Raw genomic sequence first — 13,008 nt, 5'->3', positions numbered from 1 at the left:
GCAGCAACTTCCTGCCTTTTCAGCCGTGGCAAGATTTGTGTAAATGAAGGGATGCATTAAAGCATAAGTAGACAAAATCTGAGCACCTGGATCCCACTGATGCCTACCAGACTCCCTTCTGGAGATACAGAGAAAAGACTACATTTTCATTGTCTTAAGCAAAAAGGAAAAAGGGTTTTCTCTTCAAGTTTACAATATTTTTCTGACTTTCCAATGTGCTTCTGTGAAAAGAAGGACTTGTATTGGAGCCTGCATTCATTTGATTTGTACATCTGTCCCATGCCTTGCCTGTATGCTCCTTCCTAGGAATCAGCCTACAGATCCACAGGTCAGTGGGAGATGCTGGAGGCTCCCCTAGACCACATCAACCTTCACATCAGAGGAGGCTACATCCTGCCTTGGCAAGAGCCTGCAATTAACACTTACTACAGGTAAGAAGAAGAGGTGGGATTTGATGGCCTTGCTTGGCCATGTGAGGCACCTTAAGGCTGTCCCACACTTATCAGGGTTATGTGGATCAATAACTTGCAGGTGGGTCTTAATGGTTGGATTCTGTGAGTGCCTCCTGAGTTCATGCAGTCAGTCTTGGGAAACTCTTTTATCTCTAATGCTGTGTGGTGGTGGAATGCTTTCCTGAGGGTGGAAGCATGTTTCTCCTCCAACACCATTAAAAATATGGGAATATTAATGAGCTCTACTGAGTTTCTTGCCTTGTGATGGCTACCTGGGGATGTGGTGCTGATTCCAGGGCTACTCAGGTCAATGCAAGAAGATATTTCTCTCTCTCCATCCCTCTATTTATCTGTATGAACTCATCCATTAAGGAGAATATATTATGGCAAGAAAGACATACGCAAACAAGGAAAACAACCCTGGAGGAGAGAGACAGCCTGCAGTCTGTGGTGTATAGCACAGATTTACATGGAAGAGGGCTTTGAACTGGGTCTTGAATAATGAGTAGGATTTGAATGTATGAACAAAAGGGAAAGATATTCTGAGAGGATGAAAGAACTGAAGACTGGGTTGGGTTTGGGGAACAGCGAGCCATTCAGTTTAATTGGAGCACAGCTAAGGGAAGGGGTCACATAAATTAAATTCAAGCAGAAACAGAACAGATCATGGAGGACTATGAATGTCTAACTAATTTTGATTTTATCTTAGAGCTACCTGAAAGTTATTGAAGGGTTTTTTTTTTTCCCTTGGGGTTTCTTCCTAAGGAATTCAGACCTCAGTAAATTACCTGAATATGTATATTTATAAAGTATGTATATTTAATTTTTGAAAGTTGAAATTAAATCAAAGGTTTCATTAAATTTTAAATGTGTTTCCATTAACTTTAAAGTATCATATTTTATCATATTTTACCGCTTTTTAGAACTTTATGTGCATATTTAATACATTACTTTTATTTCTGGCTAAGTGATATTTTAAACAGAAGCTGTTCTTCATTCTTACAACCTGCAAGCTAGTGAAAAATAATCCCCCCTTTTCTTTTTGGTAGTCGACAATATTTTATGGGGTTGACTGTTGCTTTGGACGATGATGGGAAGGCCGAAGGTCAGATGTTCTGGGATGATGGACAAAGCATTGGTGAGTATGAACTTCCCAGAATCCTTGAACATCGTTCAGAAAAGCCATACACTAGAGGATCAGCCTGTAACTGTAGGAACTTAAAATCTCTCTGCACCTGCTACTGTCAATAATGGCAATGGTGTTGGAAGAAGTTTTGCAACTTTTTCCTGCTCATATGTTATGCTACAAATTATTATAGACTGGTTATCTGATGTTATAGATTTATCCAGGGCTGATCTATCCCCATTAGACTCTCACTGTGATAAAAGAGTGTGGATACAAATATCAGGCTGACAGTTAATTCATCTCAATGGGACATGGACAAAGCTCTATTTTTGAACCAGCCTGTCATACCAGGCATCTTTTTCCTTCTATGTTGGCCCACTCAGGAGACAAATTAGAGTTTAGAAAATTTCTTGGTAACTCATATTGGGAAGTATCACCTAAAGGATACTTCACACTTTGTGTGCTTTCCCTTCCCAGTCCAGGGACACGGTCATTCTGCCTGGGACGAATGGAACCTACCATTGTAATCAGAACAGCTTCTTTCTCAGACATTCCTATGGAAATACTGACACATGCTGCCAACCAGTTACTTTTCACTACTTAGATACAAGGGAACAGAACATTCTGGTCTTGCAGCTTGTCACATTTTCTGAAATGTTAATCCATTTTTGACTACTGATTTTTCTTTTTTAAAAATATTTTTAAAATTGTTCTAATTTTCTGTACATGACAGTAGAATGCATTTATATATTTTGATAGATCATACATAAATGGAGTATAATCTCTCATTTTCTGATCATACATATTGCAGGATCATTTATTGATTCTTGATTTAACTTCTTGGGTTTTAGGAGTCTTGTTAAGGAAGTCAGATACTAAGCGGACAAGGTAAAGATTTGGGTCTACTTTTTCTCCTAGAAGTTACAGAGTCTCTGTTCTAGTGCCTAAGTTGTTGATTCACTGTGAGTTGAGTTTTGTGAAAGGTGAGAAATAAAGGTTTAATTTCATTTTGTTACATGTGGCTTTCCATTTTTTCCAGCACCATTTGTTGAATGAACTATCTTTTCTTCAGTGAATGTTTTTGGTGCCTTTGTCTAGTATGAGATACCTGTAATTATGTGGGTTGTCTCTGTGTCTTCTATTCTGGACCATTGGTCTACATGTCTGTTTTGGTGCCAATACCATTGTGCTTTATTACTATAGCTCTGTAATATAGTTTGAGGTCTGGTATTGTGATGCCTCCTGCTTTACTTTTCTTGCTAAGGATTGCTTTGGCTCTTCTGAGTCTCTTATTTTCCAAATGAATTTCATGCTTGCTTTTTTTAGTTCTATGAAGAACGTCATTGGGATTTTGATAGGAATTGCATTAAATTTGTGTGACACTTTTGGTAGTGTGGCCATTTTGACAATATTAATTCTGTCTATCCAGGACCATGGGATGGCTTTCCATCTTCTAAGGTCTTCAATTTCTTTTCTTAGTGTTCTGTAGTTTTCTTTGTACAGGTCTTTCACCTCTTTTGTTAGATTGATTCCCAAGTATTTTATTATTTTTTTGAGGCTAATTAACTCATTCTATGAGGTTGATATCACCGTGATACTAAAACCAGACAAAGACACATTAAGGAAAGAAAACTTCAGACCAATATCCCTGATGAACATAGATGCAAAAATTCTTAATAGAATTCTGCAAAATCACATACAGAAACATAGTAAAAAGATAGTACACCAGGATCAAGTGGGTTTTATCCCAGGGATGCAAGGTTAGTTCAACATATGGAAAACAATAAATGTAATTCATCACATCAATAGACATAAAAACAAGAATCATATGATCTTCTCAATAGATGCAGAAAAAGCATTTGAAAAAATACAGTACCCCTTCATGTTCAAAACACTAGAAAAACTAGGCATAGTAGGAACATACCTCAACATCACAAAAGCCATATGTGCTAAACCCAAGGCCAACGTAATTCTAAATGGAGAAAAATTGAAAAATTGAAAAAATTCCCTCTAAAAACTGGAAAAAGACAAGGATGCCCTCTTTCACCACTTTTATTCAACATTGTCCTTAAAACTCTAGCCAGAGCAATTAGACAGAAGAAAGAAATTAAAGGCATATAAATAGGTAAAGAAGAACTCAAACTATCACTATTTGCTGGTGACATGGTTCTATATTTAGAAGATCCAAAAAATTCCACCAAAAAACTTCTAGAACTAATAAATGAATTCAACAAAGTATCAGCATACAAAATCAATACTCATAAATCAAATGCATTCCCATACATCAGTAATGAATTCACTGAAAGAAATAAAACAGTTCTTTCTAGAGGTTTCTTTTTTGTTTTCTTCTTTATGAAGACAAGATACTCTCAATAAAGGATGAACTGTTCTCTCTAACAAGCCTTAAAGATGGAAAATTAGGGAAAAGTACCACCACTTTTAATATTTTTGCTATATTGCCTTTGGCTTTTACATTACTTAATAAAATATTTTAGAACTGAAAACATACTAAAAATTTAATTTGTGAAGGCTACTTATTTTCACTTAACATGATGAAAGATGTATTTCTAGATGTGTAATATTCTTATAAGCACCATTATGACTCATATATTCTATTAAGAAGATATGCTATAATTTATGTAACTCTGTAATTGTTGTATACGTAGGATATTTTCGGTTTTCATTTTTATAAATCTCACTTTGTAGTATTAATCTGTTTGCATTTTAGATTATTTTCATAGAGTATATTCCTTGAAGAGAATTATTTTCCTTTAATCAACTTTAAAGAGTTGTGATTTACATAAATAAAATGTATTCATTTTTAAATAGAGTTCTTTATGTTTTGACAAATATATACAGTGAGGTAACCACCATCATGGTCAAAATATGAAATCTTTTCATAACCCCGAGTTCCACTATGCTCTCCAGTCAGCTTTCCCCACTCCCACCCACTATTTCCAGGCCCAGGCAGTACCTGTTCTGCTTTTTTCCAACTTCAGATAGAGATGTATTTTACAACTACATCTTTCCTAGGTTTTATGTAAATAGAATCAGGTAGTATATACCCTTTATGTGTCTTTAGATTTTCACTTATCAGAATGCTTCTTAAATTTACTTATGTTGTAAAAGGAGCTAATTACTTTTTAGTCCTGACTAACATTCCATTTTGTCGATATACCACAATTTGCCCATGGATTAACTGATAAATATTTAAGTTGTTTCATTTTTGGAACCATTATTTGGATATAAATCATTTTGTGATCTTATCTTTTCATCTTTCTTGGTTAAAAACCTGTGAGTGGAATTGCTGGGCCACATCAGATAAATACATGTTTAATTTTGAAGAAAATGCCAAATTATTTTCTAATGTGTCTGTACTATTTCCCATTATTAACAATGATGATTAAGAATCCATCTTCCCATATCCTTGATAACACCTGGTATTATTAGTTTTTTCAAACAGGAACCATTCCAGTAGGCATACAGCACATTACATTTTGGATTTACTTTGTATGTTTCTTAAAACAATTTAAGTTTCTATAAAAATATATTAAAAATTGATTATAGTCCATGAAACATTAAAACTCATCCTTTTTAGGAATGCTCTTTGTTGCCCCGTTAAATTAAATAGACTTACAAATTAAAATTTAAAATGCTAAATACTAAAATGTGGTATAGGTACATTTAATTTAATCTTTCTGTTAGCAGGTTTTCCTTACATACATAAAGTAATATAATGGCTATTTCAAGGATAATCTTATAATCTTTAAAAATTCTGTGAGCCGTGGGCTGGGGATATAGCTCAGTTGGTAGAGTGCCTCCCTTGCATGCATAAGGCCCTGGGTTCAATCCCCAGCACAAAAAAATAAAATAAAAAGTTCTGTGAGCTGAATTTCATTCTTGAAAAACTCTTCATTAAGTGATAAAAGAGGTTATACTGTTTGCTTAAGTTGCATTCATTTTAAGACTAAATTTTTAATAGCATATGGATTTTGCTATTATTTGTTTCCCTAAGAGGTTATATAAAAACTTAGAAGAGAGTAGTCAGTTCAAGGAGATAATATTTTTGAATATTGGGAAGAGATGGAATGTTAACAAAGGTCAAGAGTACATCTTGAAAACTGACTTTTAAGAAACAGGAGGAGTTATAAAAGTCCCATAAGGAAAATAAATAAAGTAGATACCAGTTAAGGAATAAAGTATTCTCCTTGATTTGAAGTTTCACATTTTGTTGTTTTAATTACCTATGGTCAACAACAGTTCAAAAATATTAAATGGAAAATTCCAGAAATAAGTAATTCATGCAATGGGTAGTATGTATGAAATTCATGCATCCTAGTCCATCTCACTTAGGCTGTGAACCATCACTTTGTTCAATGTATCCATGCTGCATATGCTACCCTCCCATTAGTCATTTAGAAGCCATTTTCATTATTAGATCAACTCCTACACTATTTCAGTGTTTATATTTTACTTAATAATGGCCCAAATCTCAAGCCTGTATTAAAGTCTATTGTTACAATTGCTATATGTTATTAATAGTTATTATTAATCTCTTACTGTGCCTAATTTATAAATTTAAGTGTATCATTGGTATGTATATGGGGAAAGAACATAGTAATAATCTTTAGTACTATTAATACTAGTACTAGTATTAGGAACTAGTTTCAGGTGTCCACTGGGGATACCAGAACTTATGCCCCATGTTTAAATGGGGACTATTAGATTTCAAGGGATGGGGTTTGGGTAAAGGGTGTTAAGGAATCCTGAACACTGTGAGGAGATATTTAGATTTAATACATTATGTCATTTGTGACTTTGAAATGATATGATTCAGTTAAAAAAAAAGAAAAAAGGAGGAGCACAAGAAAGTAAGATCTGATTTTGAGTTGAGCACATGGGCATCACAAAGGCTACCTTTTTGAGACATATGGCAATAAAAAGGAGATCTGATGGTAGCTTGATACGGTCAATAAAGGATTTGTCAGAATGGAGTTTTCTGGAGTACACTTGTATCCTAGAAGAGCAGGGAAGGCATGGTGAAGAACTCTTGGAGTGAATTCTGCAGCACCAGGAGGGCTTTGGATCTCCAGCATTCTAGGACAATGAGCTAAGAGTAGGGAGAGAAGAAGAATGAAGATAAAGATGATAACTGATGATTATTACCAACAGCAATTTTTCCCTTTTATCTATTGGTACATAGTTATTATACATGTCACTGGAACTTGTTACCTATTTGTACATGCATACAACGTAACGATATAATTTGGTCAAATTTGTTGTCCAGTACCATGTACAAAAAATTTTGACCATTTATTTTGCACAAATACAGTGTTTGTACGTATTGCCATTAAATGGGTGCGCTTGTTATCTCCATTCTACAGATGCTAAAATGCTGTTACTTGTCTGAGGTTGCACACTACTAAGTACTAGATCTGGGATTTCAATTCATGTCTCTCTGACTTGGAAGCCTGAATCCCTAACCACTTTCCTCAGCTTTGGGCCTTTGTCGTCACAGTCATGGGGAATCTCTTGGCTACATGTTTGCTATATCGGTGCAGAATGACTAACCAAGTCTCCACATTTGACCTATGGTTCTATTCTGGGTTTAACTCAGATTATTTTGCATTTTCAGCCTCCTGAACCAAACTCCATCTCCAATCCACTTCCACTCAGACATCCCCACAATAACCTAGGGTGAAATATTTCTTGAATATTACCTATAGTAGGGGGGTGTAACTTGGAACCCAGAACCTCATGCATGTTGGGCAAGTGGTCAGATACTATTGAGCACTTCTCAGGGAACTGATGAATATTCAGATTGGTTTTTGTGACCACATTAAGACATTTTCTAACTTTACCCTGTATTATTGACTGCAATGGAATCATTGAGTATTTGCTTATTTTCTTCTTTCTCTTGCTTTCAGACACATATGAAAATGGAAACTATTTCTTGGCAAACTTTATTTCAGCTCAGGTAATGCTCTTTTTTTTTAATTTTATAAATGCTTTTCCAGTTAGTTACAGATTGAACATTATTGGTTAACTGTATAAATATAATATCCCACATTTTAACAGGAGGTCTTTCCTGCCTTTACCAATTCAGATTTGTTGATATTAAAATAAGGAAGAAAAAAATCCTAATTTTGATAATTATCCAGTATAGCATTATATAGATAAAGAAATTTGGAACTCATATTGAGTCAGTGAAAAACTGGATTCCTAAATGTGTAATATGTTTTCAGGGATGAGGATTTTTATAAGCTAGCTGTTATACAATAATGCTACACAAAAGACAATCTCAAACTCTTAGTGGCATGCAACAATAAGCACTTGATTATTAATCTGTATGCAGCAATAAGCACTTAATTATTAATCTGCAAAGCTCAGATGATCTGTACTGGATTTGGCTGATAAGTGGCTGATTCATAAATGACTGTGGCCAGCCACTGATGTTAGTCCAATCTTGGCTACACTTGCTTACATACCTGGCACATTGGCTGACCTATAGATGATCTAAACTATGGGATGGTCTGAGCATGATGTTTACATGATTATGGAAGAGGGTACAAATAGATGTGGAAATGCCTGAAATCACATTATGCATCACACAGACTATCTCCTATTAGCAAAGCCAAGTCACATGACCAAACCCAGAGTCAGAGGAGGGACAAAATAGCTCATTAAGACAGGCAAAATTACCAAACTTACATAGAAAAGGGAGGAATGAAGAGTTGGAGACAATAATCAATCAATGTATCATGTTGAGTAATTACATAAAGAATTTATAATTCTAGAGATAAGAGGATCAGAGTCAAAGCTAGAATTTACTTCTCTATAATTATCTACTGACTTATAATAAGGATAATTGTAACACAAAAATCTATTCTTTTCTATAAGTTCTTCAAATACTTGAGGTTTCTTTTACATACGTCTCTCCTGTTTTCTCTTAGAATTATGCATTTCCAGGCTAACTTCACATTTTGTCTGTTTTGTGCCTATACTGGTTCCTAGATGTGATTATTCTGTTTGGACTCCAGTTTTCCAAGATTTCCCCTAAAACCTGGTTCTCAGAATTGAGAGCATAATTTAGACCTCCACTATCCAATTCATGATAGCCACAGTCACATGTAATTGTTAAGTCCTAAAAGTATGGCCAGCCTAATTTAAAATATTTAATAACTAAAATTGAAGAAAGATCGTATAATATTCCATGAATGTTTTATATTGAACACATGTTGAAATAATATTTTAGAAACCTTGGATAAATAAAATATATTTTTATATCAATTCCTCCTGTTTTCTTTAACTTTTTGAAAATGTGGCTATTAGAAAATTTAAAATTACATATATACTTTGCGCTGTATTCCTCCAGGACAGAATGATTTTTCATATTGCCTACTACCGCATTTTTATCAGATTATTTTTTACTGATATTACATTGTGTTAATTTTTTAAACACATGTATCAGATGTTTGGCACATAAAATCTTATGGTCAATTATAACTTTCAATTTATTTTCATAGACATGACTATTAGGTCATACCGTCTATCCAGAATTGACTCTTTGAAATTAAATGTAAGAGTTTGTGTAATAATTACATCTGTACATTCCCTGTTTTTAATTTAAGAATACTGGAGTTGAAAACATTATTTTTCCTCTTAAAATACAGTGTGTAAATAAAGCTGTTTATCTAGAAATCCTGGATTTTAGTTCTCTTTCTACTAAGTGGCACTTTTCTTGTTAAATCTGTTTATTATAAAACATTAGATTGCCCTTAAATAACTTTGCAGTCTAAAATTCCTTTCTTTTGTTGTTCCACAATAGTGATAAATGGATTCTTACTTCTATGATGTTTGACAGACATTTTTCCCCCTAAAGATCAGTGGCTTGAAATGAAAAAAAAAAAAAACTCCTAACGTTATAAGTGTTGCCTGGCTAGTAAGCCAGCTTTGGGGGTGGGAGCTGATTTATAATATTTACTGATTTGTGTAGTGTAAACACGTCCACCATTTAACCAATTTCCTACTACAACTAGTGTGCCCAATTCCAGGAAACTGAACGATCTGCTCTCCCAAATCAGTCAGAACTAGCCCTGATACACCTATTTGCTTCAAGTGTACACCTTTTCCTCGATTTTTCCTTTGATTCTATCTGCCCAATCAGCTACGAAGTCCTGTGAATTCTTCATAATGCTAATGGTATGTTTCTTTCTCTTTCTACTGTTACCATCAGAATTAAGACATCCATAGTTTCAATCTACCGTGACTGTCTCCTGGACTTATTGCACAGTTCTCAACCTTATCTGACATGCCTACATGCATAACCAGTCTTATTTCTCCTGTTTCTTAGTGCCAGCAGCAGTAGCCTTTGCACTAACTCAGTGAGTGTGCCCTTGTTCAAATTATCCCTGCCTCTGTTCCCCGTCCCATTCACACACATTTACATGTTCTATGCATCTTTCCAGGACTTCTGAAGTTCCATGTCTGTACTTAATCTTCCTTGACTGCACTCTTCCTATAGTAACAAGTTTTCACCATGTGCTTCTTTTGGTCTTAGTTACAAGGCATCTCTTGATTTGTCTCATATTATTTTAACCCTTGCACTGAGCTTTAAACAGCTCACAATTTGGAAAAGTTCCTGCATTTCTCGTAACCCGTCCTTGGGTTAGGGCTTTTTCTTTATTCATCTGTATTAACTCCTGTAATGCTGTGCACATAGGTTCATCATCCTTCAGTGTGTGGCCTTTGCTACTGACTTCATTTCCTGGAACCTCAGTTTCCTTATCTTTAAAACAGAAATAATGACAGTTTTTTTTTGTTGTTGTTGTTCAAAATCATTTTAAGAATTAGTAAAAGATAAATACAAAGCATGCTAGTACATAGGCCTGTTTTTGACATCATTAAATTTATTGCAGCATGTATTCAGGAAATATCTTTATAAAATGCTTAAATAAAAATAAAAATAGCAAACCAGTACAACAAAAGTGACTTGAGGTTTCTTAGCATTTTAACGTGGGGCATAGGTTATTAACAATGTATTTTATATTTTTCATTTTACAAATCTTTTAGAACACCTTGCAAATTCGGGTCATACACAATAAGTATTTGAGTGACTCAAATTCACTGAAAGTTGGATATATTAAAATCTGGGGCGTGAACTCTACTTACGTGACACAAGTCAATTTCACATACGAAAACCAGCAATTCATGGTGACCGATTTCAAGAGTGACCCTTATGTTCAGGTATGTCTGAAAGGAATGCTATCATGAACTAATTTTATTATTCTGCAAAATTATCAACACTATTACCATCCTTACATGTACATGTATTTCAGAAGCTATAAATGTTTGCAACAGATTTGTTCCTGAAAGGTTCAGAGTGCTGATTTATGCTGTGAAATGCATGGTATATCTTCTGAGGTTCAGTGATCAGTGGTTTAGTGATACCTTCTCTGCTTTTACCAATGGAATTGTGCTGTTTGAATAGATCAGTTTCTCAGGCTACATACTAGAACTTACTTTTCTACTCAGAAGTTGAAACAAAGAAAAAAATGATCCTTTAAAGTTGCAAAGGCTCCCCTGTTCCTTCCTGCAGTAACCATATCCCTGGTCAAATTTATGGATATTTTAGGTTGAAAGTTGGCAGTAAACTGTGGTGACCATCCAATGACTGTATCTCACCTTTGGTGTTTTATTTGGTTAAAACATAAAACAAGGTGACAAAAATAGAAAAATCTACCAGAGGGTCAACTTTTGTTGTCAGAAACAAGTAAACCAGCATTTTGGAAGATGAATTAACAATAGTAAAACCAAGGGTGACCACAGAGGACCCTACTTTAGAACTCTACTTTAGCATGACACTCATCAGAAATATGAGTTCAGCAAGTTATAGGAGACGGTTTACAAAGTGAACATGGATAACTGTATTCCAGCTTTTAAAAGGTGAAGAGGTGCCCTGTTGGTATTTTAATTTTAGAAAATGACCCTACTGAATCCTCTTTCTAGAGTCTCCTCTAGTTGTTTGCAACATTTTCCCTGGACTATTGAGTTTAGAACCACTTTTTGTAAGTAACTATTTCTAATTAAGATGAATTACAGAAAATCCTTGAATACCCTCTTTTTGGCCAATTCCATAGCACATCAGTTGGCAATTGGTGCCAGTCACTGTGCTAGCTGTTGACCACAATGAAGTGTGCCAGGAAGTGTAAAGTTGAATAACCAGGCAAGGAGATTATAAAAAAACACTGGCTTTAATGGGAGCTGTAACATTGGTGACCCATATGGTTCTGGCTGAACGGAGTGAGGAGGAAGAGATTTCCATCGCAGGGTTCTGCACACAGAGCAGATCTCCGAATTAAACCCACTGGAACGCATCGGACCTGGTAAAAGGTGTTTATATCCTGTCACTGTCTTGGCAAAGAATGAGCACCTTGTGGGTTTTACAGATGGTGTTAAATGGAACCTCGGATGGAGGATAAATACGTCTAACAAGTTTTAATATAACCAGCTTATCTTTCTTTGGGCAGACACTAACTATTCAGTTGACTGACAAGAGTATCAGTCTGGAAAAACTAACTGAGGTTGTCTGGCTGCACGGGGATCCTGCGTTTCCCACTCCGCCTGTCACCAGTGGCTTGCCCATGAGTCCTGAGCCCTCTCCGTCTGCGACAGCAGCGGCCACTGAGCTTCTCACTAGTCCTGCTACTGCAAGTCCTGCTACCGGCACTCCTGAAATTTCCGCCACAACCAGTCCTCCAACCCGCTCCACAGGAGCCACGGCTAGCACCACTGGTTCCCCTGCCACCACCAGCCCTGCACCTGCCACCAGTGCCCCTGTCCCTGTCCCAACCACAGCCACCAGTGCCCCTGTCACAACCAGCAATGCCACTGCCACCAGTGCCCCTGTCCCTGTCCCAACCACAACCACCAGTGCCCCTGTCACCACCAACCCTGCCGCTGCCACCAGTGCCCCTGTCACCACCAGCAATGCCACAGCCACCAGTGCCCCTGCCACCACCAGCAATGCCACAGCCACCAGTGCCCCTGTCACCACCAGCCCTGCCACTACCACCAGTGCCCCTGTCCCTGTCCCAACCATAGCCACCAGTGCCCCTGCCACCACCAACCCTGCCGCTGCCACCAGTGCCCCTGCCACCACCAGCCATGCCACTACCCCCAGTGCCCCTGCCACCACCAGCCATGCCACTACCCCCAGTGCCCCTGCCACCACCAGCCCTGCCGCTACACCCAGTGCCCCTGCCACCACCAGCAATGCCACTGCCACCAGTGCTCCTGCCACCACCAGCCCTGCCACTGCCACCAGTGCCCCTGCCACCACCAGCCCTGCCACTGCCCCCAGTGCCCCTGCCACCACCAGCAATGCCACTACCACCAGTGCCCCTGCCACCACCAGCAATGCCTCTATCC

General features: G+C 37.0%; 1 protein-coding gene across 1 annotated transcript in view; it reads left to right on the top strand.

Annotated features, from left to right (window-relative positions):
- Mgam2 (maltase-glucoamylase 2 (putative)) overlaps positions 1-13,008 on the top strand; it is a 90,672-nt gene that overhangs the window by 74,718 nt on the left and 2,946 nt on the right. The window contains exons 43-47 of the mRNA XM_047562092.1: positions 307-431; positions 1,502-1,590; positions 7,506-7,555; positions 10,651-10,824; positions 12,108-12,903. Of these exons, the coding sequence (XP_047418048.1) occupies positions 307-431; positions 1,502-1,590; positions 7,506-7,555; positions 10,651-10,824; positions 12,108-12,903 (1,234 nt within the window). The remainder of the gene's footprint in view (positions 1-306; positions 432-1,501; positions 1,591-7,505; positions 7,556-10,650; positions 10,825-12,107; positions 12,904-13,008) is intronic.

Source organism: Sciurus carolinensis, chromosome 8, assembly GCF_902686445.1.
Source record: "Sciurus carolinensis chromosome 8, mSciCar1.2, whole genome shotgun sequence".
Taxonomy (NCBI): Eukaryota; Metazoa; Chordata; class Mammalia; order Rodentia; family Sciuridae; genus Sciurus; species Sciurus carolinensis.
This window is presented reverse-complemented; position numbering and strand designations above follow the sequence as displayed.